Source organism: Lichenostomus cassidix, chromosome 4 (genome assembly GCF_008360975.1).
Source record: "Lichenostomus cassidix isolate B80296 chromosome 4, HeHo_3.0, whole genome shotgun sequence".
Classification (NCBI taxonomy): Eukaryota; Metazoa; Chordata; class Aves; order Passeriformes; family Meliphagidae; genus Lichenostomus; species Lichenostomus cassidix.
Window position 1 is genome coordinate 39,863,646 of NC_139484.1, and position 23,974 is coordinate 39,887,619.

Sequence of the window (23,974 nt, forward strand, 5' to 3'; positions counted from 1 at the left end):
CAAATTCTGCACTTACAAAGTTCCATAAGTAAATAGGCATTTAGAAATGTGCAAGCTTACCATAGCAATCAGTAAGTTTTCCTAGTGGTTAATCAAAGTATTTTTTGATAAAAGATCCAGCATGACATTGCTCAGGCATACATAATCCTAGCCAACAGGTTTCTCACTATTTCTAATACAAACAGAGGCAGTGTGAATGTAATATGAAGGACTGAGGAAAACAGGCCTCATGCTGAGGCCGTATATTTAATATTTCCATACTAATGTTTGGGTTTTTTTTTTCTTTTCCACAGTTCTGTAAGTAGTATTTTCTAGTTTTAGAAGCTGGTATGGTTTGAATTCTAAAGCTTGGTGTTCTACCAGTTTCCAACTCTGTTTCCAACTCTGAGTCTCTGCAATCCAAAAGTAAAATGTATAAAAGACACTTAAGTAGATCTAGATACATTAGAAAGCATATGGAAGAAAGTATAACTGCTACTAACAAAGTTAAGCTTTAAAAATGGCTGTGGGCTGTATGTGAAAATGAGATAAGTTTAGGTTCAAGCTTTTCAGAATATTAAACATATATGCAGAGAGGAAACAACCATTTTTATTTGGTTTTGGCTTGATTCATGTGCTATGTAGCAGTATGACATGAAGAAAATACATCTGTCCCAGTGAAACATCCTTAATAAACCTTTAAGTCTTCAATACTATTTTAAAAAAATCTGTCTTGACTTTATCTGAGTTAGAGAGTGTGAGCTTTTTACTTTCTCTTTATTTTAGATAAAATGAATCAGTGAATTGCTTTAAATAATAATTAATAGGAAGTTGAAAAGCAAGCAGTAAGTGATGAACAGTCTATAATTGCTGGAGATTAATGGCTGTTTATTGTAGGAAATATATTTATATACCAGTCACAGTTAAAGGAAACACTAAATTCTCCCAAGATTAGCTGCCAGTTCAAGGTGAGAAGCAACAGTAGGATCCAGATGGCATGCCTTTGAAAATAAAGAATATAAGAGTTCTAATTTATAGCTACAATAGAAGTTTATGTTGTCAATATAACATTAATGAGCCTTTAAGTGTCAACAAAGTTATCTGAGACAATCAACTTGCTAAAATATTGAAGAGTTAACATATTTGGCTTTGAATCCCTGTTTCTAATGCCACATAATAAAAAAAAGATTAATAATTAAATTAGCATACTTGACTATAGTGTTACTCCTGGGTTTATTTTTTTTAATTCTGTGTGTTGGCATGGCATGTGCAGCATCACAGTTAGAAAAATAAATCTGCTTACAGACTGGATGAGTTTCATTCACCTCCGTCATCTACTTCAGGACCCTTAGTGATGCCCATCTTCTCTTTCTCATCTATTATAAAACTGACTTGATCTAATAATGGTAGGCTAAAACCACAGCTGAGCAGTTAATTACAACAAGCAGATATGATTTTAAGTAAGTGCAGTTGTACAGTTAACATGAGAATTTTCCAGGTGCCAAAGAAATACTGGACACCCCCACAACTCTTATGAAGTTACTGTGTCAGGGAGCTTCCTTGTTTTATTTATGTTGCTTCTCTTTTGCTATTGATCTAGAGATGCATGACACCAGTCAATAGGAATTATCTCTTTATCCTGAGATGTTAATGACATTCCTAGATCAGCCTCAGATGTGCAGCAAGTGAATAATGAGTGAAAGTTGTAGTCTTCTTTCAGTTGTGGCAGTTATACTAGACTTTAGAAGACAGTGGGAAGGACTGTACTCTCACAAAGCTATGCAGATATTTAATCCTGATGGACCTCTTGGATGCCTTAAAATTTTACTCAGAATATTGGCTACAATTGTCATAATACCTCAGCTTATATTCCTTTACTGATCTCCTTCTCATCCTATCCTCTATAACATTTTTCACAGTGGGAGAACAAAATGTTTAAAATATCTGTATTCAGACCTGCTCTGCTAAGCCTCTTCTATCAGTGGCTTCCTTGAGTAAGGAGTCACAAAAATTGTGTGGTAATTCATCACTTACATAACTCTCCATTCATTTAGATTGCACCAAGAGGGACATCAAAGTATTCTACTTGTAGAAACAAATGGTCACTACATGCACAGAAACCATAGAGTCTCTCTGAAGCACAGATGACAACTTGCTACATTCCTTTCAGCTGGTATAATCACCTTGCCTTGATGCCTTAGGCATCACTGATATTACTTAACAGATTAATCTTCTAGAGGCCATTATTAATATTTTCCCTCATGCTTAGTTTTCCTCAATCTTACTCCAAATTTAGAACTTGGAAAAAAATGTGACTGACTTTTTTTTCTCCCATGTGTATTGAACAGAGAAAGCAGTAGATCCTCAGCTATTACTGAAACTGTAAATATAAAAATAAGCATTGGCCAGTTTTGGCCAATTTAAGTATGGTTAATAAAGGCTGTAATTGTTACCGAATCTAAAGTATATGGAAAAGTTATGATTTTTCAGTTGTGAGAGAATGACAGAAAGCAAATCAATTCGGGATAAAATTATTCAAATTGTTTAGGTAATATATCTTGCCAGTTACCAAGCTCTTTGTTGTGATTACCATGGATTTTTTTTGTTGTTGGTTGCATTGCTTGCTTAAACAAGTGGGCATGTAGCATGCTTTCAAGGCTATTTTTAGTAGTTTTCAGTATACTTCTGTCACTACGTTTTCTTGCAACCATTTTTTTTAACATAGTATTGGAGTCTTTAATGAAATAGCAAATTTAGAGACTCAGATCCTAGGTACCACTCCATTTCATGAGATATAAATTAGTCTGTAAGACTTTCTCAGCTTACCTCAGAATAGTATTTCTCAGCAGCATGCTGGTCTTGCTCTGTGCCTCGGCCAAGGTCAAGGCATCTAGCCAAGTAAAAAGCAGCCATAGCAGCCCCCTTGGCTACGTATATTGGATGACAATCAGTTGTCTTGGCTAGCATACTGATATCAACATTTTTTGTAGCCCTGTTGTGGAATTTAAAGCATTAGGTCAGATAATGCTAGTTCAAGCAACAATTAAAGTTGACTGTATATGACTTTGACAATGCCTCCTTTCCATTTACATTATTATCCAAAATAAGCTGAAATTCACATGTATTCAGCATCTTAAGAGGATTCTTCTATTTCACATTTGATTTTAAGTTAGTCTTATTTGAATATTGTGATATTAAACAGCAAACAAATATACAACTTTTGAAGTCACTTTCTCTATAGTTATACTAGTTATAAAAGGCAACATATTTTACAATAATTATTCCCATTAAAATATTTTATGGAAATTATATGTGGAAGAAAGGCAAAGTTCTCATTTCATGTATTTGAGCAACCTCATGTAGTGGAAGATGTCTCTGCCCAGAGCATGGGGCCTGGAACTAGATGATCTTTAAAGGGCCAGCCCAAACCATTCTCTGATTGAAAAATTTCCAGTTCTCATTAGGATATTGGCAAATCATAGTAATCTGAAAATCTTGGACATGCTTGAGAACCTCTGGTTATAAAACTGTTAGGAAAACCACTTATCACTGTCTCAGCTCAATTATTTCCTTTCTTCTGCATGCTTGCTGCCATCTTAGTTTCAGCATGTTGCTTTTACTAAGAACCATTTTAAGAATCAGAGGGACAAAGTCAATGTTGTTTTAACTTTCAAGCTATAACTATCTAGTCACTATAATATTAGAAAATGCTATACTTAAGTGGGAATTGATTTTTTTGTGTTGTCTTAAAACAGATACCACCAGCCCCATATCCTTTCCAGATACCAAACAGTAATTATATGCTTCTTTACACATCATTTTAGCTGCGTCAAATTTGCAGATTTGACAGAAGAAGGAAAAATGCAATTAATTTCAGTTCATAGGTACTTCCTATAAATCAGCACTTATGAAATATTGTTCTCAACTACCCTGTGCAACTCAGTGCCTGCTAGGTGGTTCTCCCACCTAATTTGGTTGCATTAACAAATACAGTAACACAACTGTTCTTATTTAGCAAGAACAATCAAACAGCAGTAACGTTATCTCTCTTATTATTCCTGATACATAACATTTTTGCCTTCCTTTCCAAAAGATACACTGCAGGATGCTGATGCAAATAATGATACCCAGTCAAGTCAGGCAAAAATGCTATTACAGCACAGACTTCGAGAACATAGCATAGCAATTGGTAAGTAGAACAGTGTGGGATAACTAAATTATTTGAAGTGAAGTATCAGTGGGTAATGTCGACTCCAAATATTAGGCAAGGTTATACTGCACATAGTCACATAATGTTTTTATGCTTGTAAAATATAACCTAATAAACTAGCAGTTGGTATGAACATAGAAGGACAAATTTTAGCAGAAAAGATATTGTTGCTTGATTCTACTGGCTGAACTGCTGAGATATTTGCCTCAAGGCCAACTTCAATTCTAATTAAGTGGAACTGTTGAAATTAGGGCCAACTTTATGGTTGCGTATGTTTTGTTTCAGAAATGGTCATCTCTGACTGTAGTGTGGGACTGCATTGCTATTTTCTGCAATCACAACTGCAGCTGGTGAAGTGCACTGTTTACTTATCTGGATAATTGACCATGCAGCATTGACTGGAGGGGATTCATTCTCAGTGAGACAGGCTAGATGAGACTGAACAGCTATCGCTCTATTGACAGTGCAAAAGAAAGAAAAGCAGTTCAGAGAGAAACAATCCTTTTCAGCACAGAGTATAGCAAACAGCATCCACGGCTGAGCTACTGAATTACCAGAGCATCTACTATGCAGTAGCATATAGAGAGTGCAACCTCTGTAAGATGGTAAGTTGTGATACATTTATTTCTGTGCAGCAGCAGCTTTGAAAACACACTGTAAAAAGCATGTATGTTATTGTGTGCCACTTGTGCAAGTAGTCAATCTATCTGCACCTTATTTCCAGCAAATCAATAATCTGATTGACAGATTGGATTTTTAACATACACTGGTAAGCTCTGGAGGTTTGTCAATGAAATGTGCTGTTTATCAGCCATAGAACATTGCTCCAACAGTGCTCTTGTCCTACTTGACTTGTTGAAAACACAGAAACTTGATGCAGACTGTTTTAAATACTGCAGCCTATAGCAGAAGCTGCTATTTCTGCAATACAAAAACCACTCCAGAGTGTGTAGGTGGAGCAGTGAGTCCCACAGTGACTGCCTGTGAAAAGCCAGTCAGTGCTGCCTAACTGGGGCTCAGACCAGCACCTCTATGCAAGCAGATAATCATCAGACATCACGTGCATGCAGATGCCTGGTTTGTGGTGTATTATGCATCCTTGTAAGCAGCAACTCATGGAAAGCTCAAGGGTGATAACTTGGCACTGTGTGCAGCAGCTGCTTCTAAGTCCCAGGTGGTGCTGCTCAGAGTGCTGGCAGCAGGATCCCACCCAGCACCAGTGTTTGCATTTCCTGTAAAGGACACAGGAACTGCACCAAGCTGCAGAGCGAGGAAATTATGGGGTGGGAGACAATGAGTAGAAATGACGTTAAGATGGAAGAGGTGGAGACTGGAAGACTTTGTCGTATTAGAGGTGCTGAGATGAAGATGGAGGTAGGTAAGTGGTTTCAAAATCATGTTCCTGTGGTGGACACCACAGAGAATTAGGCACCTTGGACCCTGGTGACACACAAAAGCAGGACTCTGCTTCCGTCCCCACCCTCCAGAACTACAACCTAAAGCATATATGAAGCTTCACTGTATACACCCAGAAGCACTGTATACACCCAGAAGCAAATTCTGCAAGGAAAAACTACCAGCAGCACAAACAACAAAAAGAAGAAAGCACTTGAAGTGAGTAATTTTCTGTGAAAAGGCACTGAGGCACCATCTGTCAGTGTGAGTGGGACTCATGGGGGGTGTGCGGCTGTCCAGGAGCTGAGGGTGCCACAACTTGTCCAGAGCACAGAACCTTTGCTACTCTTCCATGTGGGCATGAATGACACCACCAAATCAAGAAAAACTACAAAGCCCTGGGGTGCAAGCAAATACTGGTGCCAAGTTACCTTTTCTTCAGTTACCTTTTACCAGTGGGTTCCTCCCCACATGCAATCAAACTTAAACATATAATACAAATCAACTTCTGGCTTTGTGGCTGGTGCTGTCACAACTGTTTTGGCTTTTATGATGTTGGGACATTGTTTGATGACTACAGCATGTTAAGGAGGGATAGGATCCACCTGTCTAGAATAGGTAAAGGAATCCTTGGCAGCAGGCTGGCCACCCTGCTGAGGAGAGCTTTAAACTGAAGGATTTGAGGGCATTTTGGACCCAAAGTGGTTGCGCTAGTGCAACCAACAGGGGAATAAGCCAGGCCAACCAGAGCAGCAACAAATGCTCTTTAGCTTCCCAGGATGAGAACCAGAAGACCAACCACAAGTGTATGTGTACAATGCACACAGTCTGGGGACCAAACAGGAGGAACTGGAGCTCTGCACCCACTCAAAGTCACACAAGCGTAGGAATAACTGAAGCATGGTGGAAAAACTCACATGACCAGAGGATAATGATGGATGGCTATAGGCTGTTTTGTAAAGACAGAAAAAGAGGAGAAATCATGTTCTTGAGTTACGGAGAACCTTGAATGTGTAGAAGTTAACTATGGCAATTTTGGAAGCCTTATTGAATGCCTCTAGGCCAGAATCAGAAGGATCATCTCATGAGGGATCTTACAGGAAGCATCTGTACTGACCTCCAAACCAAGACAATAAGACTAATGAGACAATATTTGGGTCACTTAAGTAAGCTTTGGGTAATGGAATATGGATCTTATGGGTGACTTGAACTACCCAGGCGTTAGATGGAAGAATACAACAACTCCCAGGACATCCATGAAGTCCCTAGAACAAAGAAGTACAGTACTGCTTCCTCAACCAGATGTCAGATGTGCCAACCAGGAATGAGGCACTGCTTGACTCGCTACTCGCAAATCAAGAAAATCTGCTTTGTATACCTCTTTGAGAGATAGCCTTGGGTGCAGTTATCATAATATTGTGGATCTGGGATCCTGCTGAGCACTCTGAGGGTTAATGCTTAGACAAAGGTTTTAGATTTCAGAATGGTAAACTTCAACTCACAGCACAGTTGGGAGAGTCTCCATAGGAAATTTCCATGGAGAATGAAGGACTTAGTGAGTGCTAAGAATTTTCAAGAATGCTCTCCTGCAAGTACAATGAACTGTTTGTTCATCCCCTTTAAAGATAAGGAGAGTAGGTAGAGCAAGAGACTCCCTTGGCTTAACTGCAAGTTTCTGAACCTGCTCAAAACCAAGAGAGAAACATACCAATGATGGAAAAGCAGGTAAAGGAAGTGGTGGATTCACTGACTTTGTACACTTTTAAGATCCAGCTGGACAGGGTGCCGGGCCATCGTTTCTAGACTGTGCTTTTGCCAAGAAATGTTGGACCAGATTATCACTGAGATCCCTTCCAGCCTGGGGGTTCTTTGATACTATGTCTGTAGGGGTTAAAGTGAATGGTGAAGACAGGAGCCTAGGGGAGATAGTGGACAAGGAAGGCAGGGTTGCATGTGCACATCTTCTTGGGATTCTAATTCAAGGCTGTTTTGCTTTATAGGATCACAAGGAAAATTTCCACCATACTGAGTTATTAAGAACCTTATAGTATTAATTTTGTCATTGGATATTCTGTTGTTAAAGATGAATTTTGCAATGCATTATCTCAAACATCTCTTGAGTTTGAAAGCCAAGATCATTATCTTATTAATCATTTACATCTGTATTACGTGGTCTTGCATGAAGAACCATAATGAAAAATAAAACATTACCTTTTGGCTACTGCAACAGCTTTTGAGTAAAATCTTCTAGTGTAGTAATATTCTACAAGATGACCTTGAGCATAGATGTTTCCAAGTTTTGCTGCTTTTCTCAAATGTTCCAAAGCAGTTTTAGAGTTTTGACGTATACCTTGTCCATAGAGATACATAATGCCAAGTGCTCCCCGTGATTCCAGATTTCCATTGTCACATGCTTCTGAATGCCAGAAAAAGGCCTAAACAAGAGGCAAAAAGTTGGAGTATATATTTACTTTGCTGCTTTTCTTGTACATGGTTTCCATCAAAGCTTTTACACCCACCATCCTGTAAGAAGTGCTTATATATAAAAGAAAGCAGAATCCTTGTAAGGCTTTTAAACCTGCTTCATTTACTGTCAGAGCTAAAAATCAGTGTTACTTGCTGGATTTCTGAAGGTTACCAAAGTTGACAAAACTTTAATCCATTCTATCATTCTTTCCAATACTCTCACTAAAAAAAAAATAACAAACAACTTGGCTAGCAGTGTCAAGTGAGTCAAAATGAAGGGTTCTGGTCATCTGTTCACACAGGCTAAATGGATGACAATTCCTAACTACTCAAAATACAGCTTTCAGAGTCATATATACCACTGTACTATTTCCGTGTAATGAAAAATTATTTGTGACTCATTTTTATTTCAAAAGGTACAAGTGGGTTTTACCTTTTTCAGATCTTTTAAAGCTGGCATAGAATAAAGCATTCCTAAAGTACTCTGGGCTTTTACACTTGCTTTTGGATTTCCATGGTCTGCAGCAGTAAGCCACAACCTAAGAAAATGGGGACAACAGAGTTTAAGTAACACAGAATCCTAATTTTTTTCAGGAAAATCACTGACTGCCCTTACCTTTCAGCCTCTGTGGTTGAATCTTTAACACCACATCCTTCATAATACGCTCTGCCAAGATTGTATGCAGCCGCAAACTTCAAGTGTGCTGCTTCTGGGGAATCTGAGTTGAGTATTCTGTTCATGTATTCCACTCCCCTTCCCTAAAATTGAGCCATTTAAGTTGTTATGTTCAGACTGTGAAGAAGATGAAATGTATAATCTGAGAATGCACTAACTTCTGCAAGACAAGTAATTTCTTTCTCTTGGAAGGAAGGCTGAGGCATACTGGCAGGACAGCCTGGAAAACAGTATCATACTAAAGCAGAACTGATCTTTGGTTACTAGTCAGCCCCTATATTTTTGACCCCAGCATATTTTTAGTGTGAAACATTTCCTTGTAAATTTTCATCTGATATTATATCACTCTTCTTCATTGATAAAAATTTTCTCACAAATATTATTGTGCTTACATAAATCAATGTTGCATCCTAAACTTGCAACATTTTCAATTTCAGAATTCTAAGAACTCTTTAATATTGCATAATGTATCTGAAATCATAAAGCAACCTTAACAAGAAAGCAAAGTGATACATAATACACTTTCAAGTCCCTGCATTTAAAATACCTTAGATTCACAGAAGACAAAAACTGATAATATTAAATAACCAGGTGGAGAACATTGCATATAAGCAACTGGACCTCAGCAGTACAGTAGAAATAAGATTTACACTGTTAGGATTTAGCATGGACACCCTGTTTAAATACTCTAGAAACAGTCCATTATAAAAGCTTTTTCTTTTATTCAGCTTTTATAATGTAATACACAAGAAAGAAAGAAACTTTGCTAAAATGTTTGTTTGCAAGTAAACAAATGTGGTAATTAGGCAGGCATACAGAAAAAATTAACCACCTCCAAACTCCATCAGAGTATTTTCAGTTCTGCTGACAATGCTGGAAGCACCAGACAAGAGTCCCATTTATTAATATACCCTTCGGTTCATTTTCTTGGCCTTCTGTCTTATAATCTGCCCTTTTTTCCTAATGTTTGTATTCTTTCCTTATGCCACTTCTTTAGATTATCTTCACCAATAAATTAACTCTTCTTCTTGTAGCCAGTCTTTCCTTTGTCTTCCTTTTTTTCTAATGTAGTCCTTCAGTCTGAATTCTTTTCTTCAGATTCTTGCAAATATAATTTTTCATGTGTCTAATTTAAAAATATTAATACCTAATTTGTCTAATTTAAAAATATTACTGTCAACCATTGGCAGATGCACAATCATCTCTAGCATCGGTGCTAAAAGAATAGAAAGTACCTTAAAGTACCTCTCGTGCCAGAGATCTTACACTTTGAAACATACATGTTTTGTTTCCATTTTGACTAATCTTCATTTCATCTACATATATTGCTTATTAAAAAGTAAAAAACATTACTGCAAATTTTAAACGTAGCTTCCACCCAAAGCCCAACCAAGCCCTTCGAAGTCAATTTTAAAATACAAGTTACTGTATTTCTCAGATTCACCTAGTTTATTATAGCCATTTTTGAGAACTTCTTCAACTCAGGGCCCTCTCTCTAATGATGCTCTGTAAACATCTGCTTTTTATGAACCTAATTGTAAATTAAAAGGCTGTTAATTTTAGACTAAATAATCATGCTTACAAAGAAGCTCTTAGTAATTATCAGCTAATATTAGAAGAAAAATAGGAAGTGTGAAGCTAAATTACTCACAGGGTCTTTTTCAGTGCCAAGTCCATCATAATACATTACACCAAGTTGATACATTGCTTGAAAATCTGTATCCTTGATTTTTTCAAATTGCTTTAATGCTTCTTCATACAATCCCTGGGAAAGAGAAGACAAACAAGAACTCTATTATATATACACTCTTACAGTTTTGCAACCTGGAGTATTTCTCTCATGAGCAAAGAACAAAAAATTGCAATGATAGAACTGGCAGAAAACAGAGACAGAGTAAGTCAACAACCACAAGAAAGTTGGGTAACCAAAAGACATTCTGACAAGCTTTCTCCTTCTCCCCCAAACTGACATTTTTTTAGTTTGAGGAGATAAAGTCTAATTCAGAGTCCCTGCCTGGTCTATCTGACATCCTTTAACTTAAGTCAGCTCTTCTTATACCTCGAGGGTTTAACAGTCTGCTTTTACATCTCAGCTAAGGGCTGGTTTTACAAAGACTAATAAACCAGATGTCTGCTCCACATTTCTTATGAAAGAACAGAGATACCTTCACTCCTAAGAATGAATCTCAGAGAGTACTTGCTTCTGCATTAAGGAGAAACTATATCTAAAAATACAGTTAGACAACTGTAATATAACAGTTAACTAAGCGTGGTGTCCTTACTAAAATATTTGTACACATAAACACTAAGTAAAAACAATATTGAAATTAAAATGTTCTTCTCTGTAGGTTTCTTTCAAATTTTCTGTATCTTTTGATAAAACAATGTCAGACAGCAAAAGCTTAGGACCAAGCAACTGTTCAACAGTCAGTCAAATGGCCTTTACAATGACCAATCATCCCCTGTTAATACTGTCCAAACTATTGTCTAAACTACTAATTGTCTCAGGAGCTTATCCATTATGACTGTGTGGGCTTTGTATTTTTAAAGAACTCTGAAAAAAAAATAAACCAGTTTCTTTTTACAACTAGCTGTCATGAATATCAGAAAAAATAGAGGAGGCACATTTAATCTCACCTTTCCTGAGAATTTAGTGCTATAAGAAGGAGACATATGGCTGTGATTAGGCAGTGGCTTTTTTTCCTAGTATCTAAAAGTGCAGTGCTATGAGCATGTGCATTTTTAGGCACTACAGACATACATAAAAAATCTGAACATTAAAACCTGCTCAAAGAATAAGTTTAGAGTTTTACAGCAATATATATCATAGACATCCAAGCCAGCTTGTCAAGAAATAGGTGTTCTGCTCCATGGAGTTAGTCTCAGGTAATTCATTTATGCAAACATGAAGGACAGGGCCAAGAAAGCAGAAACCCTTGAGTGAGTTAATTTTGTTCCTGTTGCAAACCCAGAGACCGACTGACACTGCACCACTGCTGCACTGTAAACAGTACTGAATCCATGCACATCTCACTGGAAAACACCTCAGTGTTTGTACTACATTCTTTTCCATCTTCCTGAACTACAGTCTACTTTTCACGGGAAGCTGAGGTTTATATTCACCTGCGAGGCAGTCTTACACTGTTCCCTAAACATTTACTTTCAAAGTCTTGGATGACCAATTTTAGCCAAAGTGGGCAGGGACAGAAATCTTGAAGATAATACATTTCAACAAGTTCCAGTTCCTAGGTGGGGAACAAACATCAAAAGCTGTGCCTTGGTCAGGGCTCAGTACCATTCGTAACTGAAACACAGTGAGTTCTGTTTGGCCAGTCAGCTGCCCAAAAACCCAACCTGGCTTGAAAGTTGGTATAGGCTGCGGCTTACTTATCTGGTCCTTGGGAGAGCTGGGAGGGAACTGGAAGACATCACTAGATACTCAGGGAAAGTGTAAGAAAAACTCATTTAGGGGGAACACCTGGTGATTTTAATGGAATGAAAACAGGTATAGGACATCTCTTGTAGCTTTTTTTAAGGTGTCTCTTTTTTCACTGGAAAGGTATTGAAAATCCTCAGCCTTATATTTACTTAAAAGAGGGAAAGCACAACCTGTTCATAGTACTGTTGTCCATCCAGAAAAGATGCTGGAGGATCTCCACCTGCCTCACTCCCCGTCTGCGACGACTCTTCTTCTGCAAACAGAGCAGAAGCTTATTCTGTAACATGAGAGTGCTCATCTGCTTAAAAACACACACCTTTGGGTTTGTCCCATAAGAGACAGAACAGCACCAGTAAGCACAGTGGAGGTCTGAAGCTGGCCGGGTACCCTTTTTAATACATTCTTCAAAAGATTAATCTGAGAGAGACGGCTGTGTTATAAAACGGCAAAGCTGAGTGAAGACAGTCTGAAGAAACGTTCAGCGAATACAGCCTGACCCTTGTGTGCTGGCATTCGGCTGTGCAGGAGCTCAAACCGACCTAACCAAGGCGGGCCCTGCCGCCCGGAGCGCTACCTGACTCGGCGGGGTCGAGCTGCCCGCCCGGGTGCGGCGGCAGCGGCTCGCTGCGCAGCGCCATCCAGCAGCGCCGGCCGAGCTCTCCCGGGAGCCCCGCGCCCGAGGGCGGCTCTGCCCGATCCTGCCGGACTGTCTGGAGCCGGGCCCGGGAGCGGCCCCGAGAGAGCGTGGCCGCGGCCCCCGCTGCTGGGGAGCTCCCTCTGCGGCTCCGCGCTGCCCCACAGCCCCGGCCGGCCGGAGCCGACACCCGGCGCCGCTCCATAGCTGCGCCTGGGGTCCCGCCGGGCAGGGCAGAAGGGGAAGACGGGGAATGTAACCATGGCGTTTTCCGTTTGGGCTTTGCTCCACCTCCGGCCGTTGTCCGTGCCAAACTGTGACTCGGTGACAGGACGGGCTGCGGGCTGGGCACCCGCCGGATCTTCCCTGCTACCTGCCGCTCCTGTCGGAAATTAAAAGCAGAAGCTCAAAATGCTCTGCAGAACGCGACTATAGGCAAAAGGAGCAGAAACTCTGAATGCAATTCAGAGAAAAAGGCATCAGACCATGAAACTTCATTTTAGCAGGCGGGACTTCACCCCTTCCAGAAATCAGAAACTGCTTGTAATGTAGTTTGTTTTCCCCATATAGATATTACAAAACTTTAAAGGATAATTGAGGGAAAATGCTATTCGAGGTTTCCCCTGAAATGTAAAGCATTGCTTCCACTCCTCTGGATTGCTTCTGGCTGTCTCTTTTATAAAAAGGGAAATAATACCAAAACGCGTGAGTGCTTTCAAAATAATCTTTAGCTGTGTTCCCAGCCCTTTTTTTTTTTTTTTTCCCCCCCAGATGATTATCGTCCTTCCAGTTTTGGCAGCGCGATCTGTTTCTATAGCAACAGGGACAGAGACAACAGTCAAAACGGGAAAGTGATGCTTGCAGATTTGTGTGGTTAAACCTGTGGCCTCAACGTGATGTTTTCCAGCAGTCACAAGTGACTTTAAGTACCAAAAAACTCCTAAAATTCATCCTGATTCACTTTGTGTAGATGATACAGCCAAAGAAATGTACAGGAAAATAAACTTTTTTAAAGCATCAATTAATTACTTTATTTAACAAGCAGAGTGAAGAACAATCTGTGACAGCAGCAAAGACAATTAACAATGGGCTGCATGGCTGCTCTCGACGCTGAAGGGTGTGAGATTCACCAGCACACCTCTGTTTATCTGACTGCTTACACACATTTATTAGAACCATTGTGGCGGCTACTTCTGAAGTCATGACCAGAAGTGCTTTAAATGCCACAGGAAAGTTCTTTCAGTGGGGAGAAGGGCTGTTTTGAGCAACAGAGGAGATGAATTTGGGCTTCTGGAAGTCGGCTCAGGCGAGGGGACGAGATGAGGTCTCTTCAGCTTTATTGGGGATTACATAGGGGATAGGAGAATTTGGAGAGACATCTGAAGAGCCCCGAACAAAGGCTCTGCAACAGGTTATAAGGGTACATAACTGGGTGGGTTTACAAGTTTTCAGAACAAATAGAAAAGTGAATACAAGTAATTTACAGTCTAAATTTACCAATGTCTAACACTGAGATATGCAGGCGTCGAGTGGTTGGGGAGAGATAATGGCTCATACTATCTGTAATACTTTTCTGGGAGGTTGTTGGGATAATCCATTTCTTCTTCACTTTCTTCTGGCACTTCTCCCATTTCATCCCAATCCTCCACATTCTCAAGGGCACTGAGTTCTATCTCAGCTGCTTGGGCCGCAACATCTCCCCGTTTGTTTTCAAATAAAAAGGATAAAACTGCTTTTACAATGATAGATTTGCATATACACAAACAGCAAAGAACAAACGTGACAATGAGAACAACTGACACCAAGGTTTTCACGAGGGAGGTAAGCCATCCAGACAGGCCCCATCCTTGGAACAGCTTCCCCCACCAAGTCTCTGTTTCCTGTTTCAGATTTTTGATTTGTGATTGGATGGTGTGAATCTTTCCAGAAATGCTTTTCCCATGTAGGGAAAAGTTAAAACAGCACATTCCTGCAAATTCTTCACAGCCGTGGCCATGGAGGAGCAGAAGATAATCTATCGCAGCTCTGTTTTGGAGGGTGGCATGTTTTAAAGTTTCTTCATCTGCAAGGAGTTCGCTTAGGGCTTCAGAGGTTGCTTTTGCATTTTTTTCTATCCAACATTCTATACGATCAATTTCTCCAAGGTTGTGGTAAATGGCTGTCCACGGTAGAAAAATAGTTGCAGCTAATTTTTTGCTTCTGGGCCAGGTTGTGATTTCACTATTACATTTTTCTAGGTTCAATTGTGCTGCTCCTTGATCTCTTTTTTGACGTTCGAATTGGGCAGATTTCCCAGTCAAAGATGTTGGTTTTTGACTGGGAAGGACTGAATTTTTGGAGGAAGAAAGCCAATCCATTAACTGTCGTTTGTCTGGTGTAAATGTCGCTAATCTACCGAGTGTACATGGGCCTCCTCGTGGATGAGCAGGGATTCCTGCCCAGGCATGGTTGCTGCAAATCAAAAAGAGGCCTTTTGGCAATTGTTTGTGTTGTTCGGGTTCCACTGATCCATGAATTGCTGTGGTTACACACCAATCTCTCGGGGAATATTTTTTGTCTACAGGGATGAGTGAATATTTTATTTTTTCTGGAGCAATGAATGAGACACATTGATCTGCACGGGCTGACCCATGCAGTTCAAGTTCTTGTGGTTCTGCTTTCAGAGGTGGCAACTCTGTGACAAAATTGTCCCAGGCAGCTGCCGAACCCCAGTGGTTATTTACTAATTTGTCTATAAAAGGAAATTCTCTCAGTTTCAGTGGGATTCCCAACAAACAGGACTGGATAGGATCTTCTGCTCTGTCCATGCCTAGACACAAACCTTTTTGTCCCAGAGACTCGGCGAGAGATCGCCAAACGTTAGCTTTTGGTTGGGGTACTATGAATGTTTCAGTTGCAACCATAGAATCCAGGATGATGATGATCTGCAGGAGCTCCTTCATCGTGAAACCTACAAAACAAACATGATTAAACAAAAATAACATTTATAAACTTCAAAGGGTCTTCCCAATACTGAAGAATTTTTGGTTTCGGGAAGTCAAAATTTGCTAGGGAATATATGTATGATTCAAGAGGTATTTTAACTAAAGGGGGATCTTTGAGTCTGATTTGTTTCTGTTGTTTCCAGTTGAGGATTGAAAGTCGTTCCCAACTGGGTTTGAATTTTTGTTTTGGTTTCGCGAAATTCACTCGAGGGGGATGAAGTTTGAAATCCTCAGCTGTGTACGGCTTGACACATTTTGCTGGAACCCACCTGGGCCCGGTAGGCGTGGATACGCACGCGTAACCACGTCCCCAGGTTACCAGGGGAAATGGTCCTTCAATGTTTAAAGTTTCCAAATTCTGAACCAACACAGGTGGTTGTATTTTCAATTTTTCTCTCTTGTCGTTCATGAAGTGCCTAAATATAGGCGGCATGGGCTCCTTGGCCGAGGCATTTAAAAAGTTGATGACATAGAGCGCCTTGGCCAACCGGAGGTGAGGTGTGGTGACTTCTGTTGTGGTCTCCAGCTGTCTGTAAAGTGTTGTTTTGAGGGTCTGATGTGCCCTCTCGACAATTGCTTGGCCTGTCGGCGAGTGAGGGATGCCGGTGACATGGCTGATCCCCCATTCTTCGAGGAATTGATTGAATCGTTTGGATGAGTATGCAGGGCCATTGTCAGTTTTGATTTGCCCCGGGATGCCCAGTGTGGCGAATGCTTGGGTGAGATGCCTGATACAGTCTGTTGTTTTCTCCCCAGAGTGGGCTGATGCAAACATTGCTCCTGAAAATGTGTCCATTGACACATGGACGTATTTCAATCGTCCAAATTCGGAAACATGTGTGATGTCGGTTTGCCACACTTGACAACTCTCAGTTCCTCGAGGGTTAACACCCATAGGGTAAGTGGGCAGATCGTTGGTGGAACAGTTAGGGCATGCCCTAGTTATTGCTCTTGCTTGTTCTCGAGAGATTCCGAATAGCCTGGCCAAGGCGTGAGCATTTTGATGGAAAAATTGATGGCTCAACTTTGCTTGGCTGAAGTGGTCTGGCGTATTCGGTTTCAGGGCAGAAGCTGCCAATTGATCAGCCCTACTGTTTCCATCGGCGATGGGTCCTGGCAGGTCGGAGTGTGATCTTACATGCATCACAAAATAGGGATGCTCTCGGTGGGACAAGGCTGTCACAAGCCTCAGGAGTAAAGAAAAGATTTTCGGATTGTCAATTTGTTTCAGGACCGAATTTTCTGCTCTCAATGTCACTCCTGCCACATAGGCAGAGTCTGTGACAACATTGACAGGTTCTTTAAATTTTTCAAACAATCTCACCACTGCAGCAAGCTCAGCAACTTGTGGGGACCCCTCGATTACTTGCACATCGGACTCCCACTGTCCTGTGGCGGGGTTTCTCCAAGTCATAACAGACTTTTTGGAAGTGCCTGAGCCATCTGTAAATACAGTCAAGGCGTTGGGAATTGGTTTTTGTGACAGTTTTGGTTTTTCAAACCAATTAAATGCTGTACTTAGAAGTTTGTGTTTTTGATGGCTTGATGTTATTTGGCCAGAGAACCCTTCGAGAGCCATTTGTAGAGGTTCATTGAATTGCATTTCAAAATCCAATTGTTCAGCTTTGTAAGGCACACGTATGAAAACAAAGTCTTGACCTGCTAAGGCACGGAGCCTTAACCTACCCTTTTTGATCACTTTAGATACAAATTCATCTCGGGTAGTTAACGTCTTCGCCAACTGGTGGGGGAGGAAGATCCACTCGATGATAAGCAGTGGATCAGGTCGGTCTACACTCCACTGGTAAATTAACCCGTGGATGTACCGGCCTTCCCCCAGGACCACAAGCTCAAAAGGTAGGTTTGGGTCATATCGGTGGGCTTGCCTTTCCGATATGGCCTTTTCCACCTTTCTCAGTGCATCCACAGCTTCTGGTGTTAATTCTCTTGGGGAGTCTAGCTCCCCCCCTCCGATTAAACAGTTGAAAAGGGGGGCCATTTCCTCGGTTGTGATACCCAGGAGAGGCCTTACCCAATTCACGGAGCCACACAGTTGATGTAAATCACGCAATGTGCGTGGAAGGTTTCCAATTTTCAAACATTGAGGACGGATAGTACGATCATGAATGGTACAACCCAGGTATTTCACTGGTGTTGTTTTTTGGATTTTGTCTGGTCTTATATCAAAACCTGCTTTTGTGAAAACATGTGAAACGATTGTGAGCACTTTTTCAACTTCTGGGCTTGTTGGAGCACACACCAGAATGTCATCCATGTAATGCAGAATGCGGACTTCAGGAAACTGTCGTCTTACAGGGGCGAGAACTCGTGCAATATATTGCTGACAAATTGCAGGTGAGTTTTTCATCCCCTGAGGGAGAACAGTCCACTGAAATCTTTGGAGTGGTTCTGAGTTGTTCAGAGAAGGCACTGAAAATGCAAATTTGGCTTGATCTGCAGGGTGGAGTGGAATGCTAAAGAAAGCATCTTTCAGATCAAGGACAGCCAATTTCCAGTCTGAGGGTAAAAGGGCAGGAGATGGTAATCCGGGTTGGAGAGATCCCATGTCCTCCATGGCCTTGTTAATTTCTCGAAGGTCATGGAGAAGTCTCCATTCGTCCTTACCAGGTTTTCTGATAACAAAGATTGGAGAGTTCCACGGGCTTGTTGAAGGAACAATTCGTCCTTTTGCAAGTTGCTCTGCCACTAGGGTTTTGAGGGCTTTCAATTTTTCAAGGGGCAGGGGCCATGGATCAATCCACACAGGTTCTTCTTTCAGCCAATTAAGACGTGGGATAGCGCCCTCCACCACAGCCCCGGTGGAAAAAACCTGCTCTTTAGGAGATGGAATGATAATTTTTGCTCCCCATTGGCAGAGCAAATCTCTCCCCCACAGACTGTATGAGAGGTCCGCCACAAAGGGACGGACAGTGCCTTTTGCTCCTTCTACATTTACACAAACAACTGTTTGGGCACTTCGACGTGCCTGTGCATTCCCTCCCACTCCCATAATGGGTGTGGTGGAATCAGTGAGAGGCCATTGGGAAGGCCAATCTCGGCGTGCAATGATGGTGATGTCTGCTCCAGAGTCCACCAGTCCAGTAAGAGTAATTGTCTTTTCATTTAGTGTTAAGGATGCTGTCAGCAAAGGACGAGATTTTGCCAGGTTTTCAGACCAGAATACAGATGTTGCATGTCCTTGGTCAGGGTCTGTTGGCAGCAAATGCTGGAACGTGTCATCATCGGTGTCTGAATCCGATGTCCAGTTCAGTTCTCTGGTCTCACTATTTTTTTCTGCACGCGGTGAGTGTTTGCGTTCATAATTTAGTTTTTTGCTGACTCATTTGCGGTTGGATTAAAACGAATGGAGGGTTTCCTGGCGATTTGAGGTGTAGATTGTTGTGACGCAGGGCGCGAGGTGTTTGGGGTTCCAGGGTGGGATTCTGTAGGTGTTCTCGGAGGAAAAGGAGAAGAACGTGAGAGGGAAATATTGGGACAGTTTCTTGCCAAATGGCCAGGTTGGCCACATTTGTGGCAAGTATAATGTGGTTGTGGATTGGAATGGGATTGGGGTCGGGAAGTATAGGCTTTAGGGAATTGTGGTACTCGGACAGGGGGTTCAAGAGATGGACGGGAACAGGCTTCGATCAGTAATGATAAGGTAATTTCTGTGCTTGGGGGTAAAGACGAGATGATTTGTCTGCATCTGGGATTTGCATTCACAGAGGCTGTTTGAATTATGACTTCTTCTTGCTGTTCAGGATTTTTAAATTGCTTTTCAATGGCTGCTGTGAGTCTGTCAATGAAATCAGTAAATAATTCAGTTTGGCTTTGTTTGATATACATGAAAGGTACTAAGGTTTCTGGTTTTGAAGGAACAGCTTTTAAGGCATGAAGTGCTGCTGTTATTAAATCTAATTGAATTGATTTTGTAATGATTTTCACTTGTTCAATCGGATTATTAAATCCTTCTTCTGATCCAATGAGAATTGACATTGTCAGGTGCTGCAAATTGGGGTTTGTTTTATAATTTGTTAAAAGAGATTGGACCCTCCGTTTAAAATGTGATTCCCAGAGTGTCATTTGTGCTGGTGTTAATAGCACTGATATAATGCTTTGAATGTCCACTGGACAACGGGTTTCTGATTGGAGTATTGAATCTAAATATGAGTTAAAATAGGTTGAATTTTGGCCAAAATTTTTTGCAGCTTTTAAAACTTTTTCTCTCACAGAATGTGGAATTGGGAACCAAGTGACAGCTTGTGTGTTGCCTCTGTGGATGCTCATCGGGGGTGGTGAGGGACTGGGGGAACTGTGGTTAGAATTAGGAGAGAGTTGTGATTGAGAGGGGTGCTGGGGTGAAGGAGGTGGCTGCTTTTTCCGCCTCCGGGCGGGCGCAGCCATGAGGGTCTGATCCCCGGATGTTGACATGCTGGAGTTCCTGTCAAGATGGCGGCGCCCATGTAGAATTTCTCCGGAGGTGTTTTGTCGGGGTTCGGACCGCCCCTCTGGCGTCATGGAGGAGGCGGTGGACAGGGCTGGGAGAGGGAGTGAAGGGGGTGGATCTAGGGAGAGGGAAGAGGGAGTGAGATCATGGTAGGAGTGGGTTCTGTTCCCGCGGCGAAAGCCGCGGGAGGCTTTTGCGGGTAAACACGGAGGAGTAGATAGGAGGAAGTCATGACGCGATTGGGCGGAAGGAGAGGAGGAAGGGGAATGCTGGGAAGAAGATGCTCGCGACGAATGCTGGGAAGGGGAACGTCGGGCACGCCCACGGACACTGGCATGATCGTGGCCATGATTGCTTTGTCTGGATTCAGCGCGGTTTGGGGTGTATTTTTCAGCGTTTTTTGGCGCGGACCTGGTTTTATTTTTCCGAGATCGGGGAAAGCGCGGATTAGGGGTAAGAGGGGTTGAGGGAGGAGTCGAAACAGAGCTGCAGTCTCTGTCTGGGGTTCGGAGAGAGGGAGAAACCCGCAGGTCCCAGCGCAGGCAGCTCCTGGGCGCATTTTTACGTTTTACCTGGGGATTTCTCGCTCCTTTTAGGATAGAGGGGTAAGGAGAAGGGTGTTGGGATAAAAAAGGGGAATTGGGGAAAGAAAGCTTTTCAGCAGCAGTTACTAAACTGTGAATTTTGGAGACCAGGGGGTACAATCGGAGGGCTAATTTTTCATGTAAACGGCATTGAAAAGAGATTTTCTCAGACAGTTCGTCCCAGAAATCCCCTGAAAGGATGTCTTGTGGGTGTTCGGGGGGACAATATTTTAAAATAAAACGTATTAAAGATGTTAAATGGCTTTTCTTAAAGAAAACTTCGTTCTGAACTAAAAGTGTGGTTAATTTGGACTCAATCTCGCCTCTCAGATTCGCGACTTTAGAAAAAGAGCAGCCCATGCTGTCCAAGCGGGGGGGGTGGTCTTTTTCTAAGCCGAAAAACAAAAAACAAAAACAAACCAGTTCCTCTGACCCTCCCCCCACAGCGAGACTCGTTCTCTGCCCTGCAGGGGCACTGGGTGGAGATTCCCTCTCCCCACTCCCACAATGTCACGGGGGACTTACACCACTCGTGGGTCCTGTTCCGTGAGGAGGTCAGGGGCAAATTAAAGTCGGTTGTTGCGAGGTCGCGTTCCAGGCGTCCACGCTCGCTTTAATCGGGCGTAGGCTCCCACAAAGCTGGAAAGTTTTGGTGTTGCTCTCAGGTGGAAATTTCACGCGTGGCTGGAATGTGGCTGCGGGTGTTTTGGCTTCCCCTCCTCCGCTCGGCGGCGGGCGCGGCCGCGGCTTTTCGGAGGGGTTTAAAATCCGGTTTTTTGCTGTTTCTCCCGGTTTCTTCTTTTCACGCGGTTTCAGCGTCTTCTCCCACGATGTTCCTCACACGATGATCTGTGGTTTTCCTCACACGATGGAATGTGTGGCTTTCCTCACACGGCGGCACCATCTGTGGCGGCTACTTCTGAAGTCATGACCAGAAGTGCTTTAAATGCCACAGGAAAGTTCTTTCAGTGGGGAGAAGGGCTGTTTTGAGCAACAGAGGAGATGAATTTGGGCTTCTGGAAGTCGGCTCAGGCGAGGGGACGAGATGAGGTCTCTTCAGCTTTATTGGGGATTACATAGGGGATAGGAGAATTTGGAGAGACATCTGAAGAGCCCCGAACAAAGGCTCTGCAACAGGTTATAAGGGTACATAACTGGGTGGGTTTACAAGTTTTCAGAACAAATAGAAAAGTGAATACAAGTAATTTACAGTCTAAATTTACCAATGTCTAACACTGAGATATGCAGGCGTCGAGTAGTTGGGGAGAGATAACGGCTCATACTATCTGTAATACTTTTCTGGGAGGTTGTTGGGATAATCCATTTCTTCTTCACTTTCTTCTGGCACTTCTCCCATTTCATCCCAATCCTCCACATTCTCAAGGGCACTGAGTTCTATCTCAGCTGCTTGGGCCGCAACAAACCATTTTCCCACTTTCATTTTGTTGATACCTATGCAAGGTGTGTGACCTGAGATAAAAAGCACAGAGGAATTTTCGCTAAGTTATTTTCCAGAACAGCTGTAGCCAGGAAGCCTTGTCCTTAAGTGGCCCTTGGGCTGCCCCATACAAAATAGATGAAAATTGTTGCTTTTGTGTTTATACCAGTACAAGTACTGGTTATTCAGAAGCAGAAGAGTTTTGCAGACACTAATGAGGTGTACAAAATGTGACCTGAAGCTCATGAACCAATTAATAGCAGGAATTTGAAGAGAGCTTTCGCTGGCAGGATGCGAATGTGTGTATAGGTGGCTAGGCTGGAAAGATGGGATTCTTCAGGTGCAGCTTGAAACCTCAGAATTGCTGAGGTAATGTAGGGGAGGGAAGATCTTTAAAACAAAAACAAAACAAACAAAAACACAACACAACCTCTCGGGCAGCGCAAAACTATTTCGTCGTAAGCTAATTCTGGATATGTGTGTTTTCAAAAGTCTTTATAGTTGCATAAACGATGACTGTGGATTTCTGGCATCTGTGCAGAGGTATTTCATCCCTAACAATACATAGTTAGAAGTGCAGGAATTTTATTTGTTTGTTAACTAATTTGCTTGACTAGCTGTTCAGGGGAAAAAAAAAACCAAACACAACATTTTGTAATTACACAAGTGTATTTCTTTCCATATAAAAGAGAAGTGAAAACTATCACTTACTGAAATAATTCTGCTGAATTGATTCACTGCCTATCTACCTAGATTTCTGCACCTTTAAAAATTGCACTATATATGCTTGTGTTCCACTAAAATAATTTATGTGTGCTTTCCCAAAGGCAAAGTAGAAGGTAATTTCATTGTGTTTGTGAATTCATTTCAGAACTATGTTCCCTATAGGAACACTGTTAGGCTTCTTTCCCCCTAATTCTGTTTATCAAAACCATGCCATTATTATTTCTTTTTTAAGTATGTAACTTTCTTTTTTTTTTCAGGAGATGGTAGTGATTATTAATAAATTCCATAACAAACATGTAGGCATCTGACACAGAATGGAATACCATAGTGCTAAAACAGAATTGTGCACGCTCACCTTCTCTAGGATATTTGAAGCTCAAGTAAGTGACAATCAAAGTTCTGTTTTTGCAAATGTGCTGTGAGCAGAGATGTCAGAGGCGGCTGTTCCCAGTTCCACCATGGCCAGTTGCAGTCCCGCTCAGAGAGATGACGAGCTCGCTGCAATGTCTGTCCTGCAGGGTTCACCTGCCTTTCACAGTTTCTGGCCAGCCTCGCCGGCCTACGGGCAGAGCCTGGGCACTAACATAGTACGGACTTCTTTTCACAGACTTAAGCTTCTTTGGGGAAAAATCCACATGAATCCTCTACTATTTTCTTTCCTAGATCCAAGTCTGCCTCGGTCTAGCCTTCCCAAAGCAGCGCTAAGGTACGCTGGCAGCAGCACTGTGGAGGCCGCGCTCGGCAGCAGCCAAGCCAAGCGAACAAGGCCGCGCTCCCGGCTCGGTGGCTGCGGCGCAGGAGGGGCTCCAGGGACGGCCGGGGCCGGGCTGCCCGGGGCTCCGCAGGGCGCTGCCGCGGCTGCAGTGTGTGCGGGACGTGCCGGGCGCCCCCGCGCCCCATGGCTGCCCCGTGCCAGCCCCGCGCCAGCCCCGCAACCCGGCCCGGCCCGGCCGCGGCCCCGCGCTGCCCCCGGGGCGGCCAATGGGCGGCGGCTGC

At 42.3% G+C, this 23,974-nt stretch overlaps 1 protein-coding gene and 1 long non-coding RNA gene across 2 annotated transcripts; one reads left to right on the plus strand and one right to left on the minus strand.

Annotated features, from left to right (window-relative positions):
* Window positions 1-846: 846 nt before the first annotated feature.
* LRP2BP (LRP2 binding protein) lies at window positions 847-23,947 on the minus strand. Its single transcript, XM_085058805.1, has 9 exons — window positions 23,334-23,947; window positions 12,740-13,181; window positions 12,336-12,418; window positions 10,378-10,491; window positions 8,667-8,809; window positions 8,484-8,589; window positions 7,796-8,019; window positions 2,806-2,971; window positions 847-980 (listed from the first exon to the last, which is right to left on the minus strand). The coding sequence occupies exons 2-9, from the start codon at window positions 13,002-13,004 to the stop codon at window positions 915-917; spliced, it is 1,167 nt and encodes a 388-aa protein (XP_084914931.1). The 5' UTR covers window positions 13,005-13,181; window positions 23,334-23,947; the 3' UTR covers window positions 847-914.
* On the plus strand, window positions 3,942-7,811 carry LOC146438303 (uncharacterized). Its single transcript, XR_014851738.1, has 2 exons — window positions 3,942-4,168; window positions 4,475-7,811. It is a non-coding gene; the product is annotated as an uncharacterized LOC146438303 (long non-coding RNA).
* Window positions 23,948-23,974: the final 27 nt, after the last annotated feature.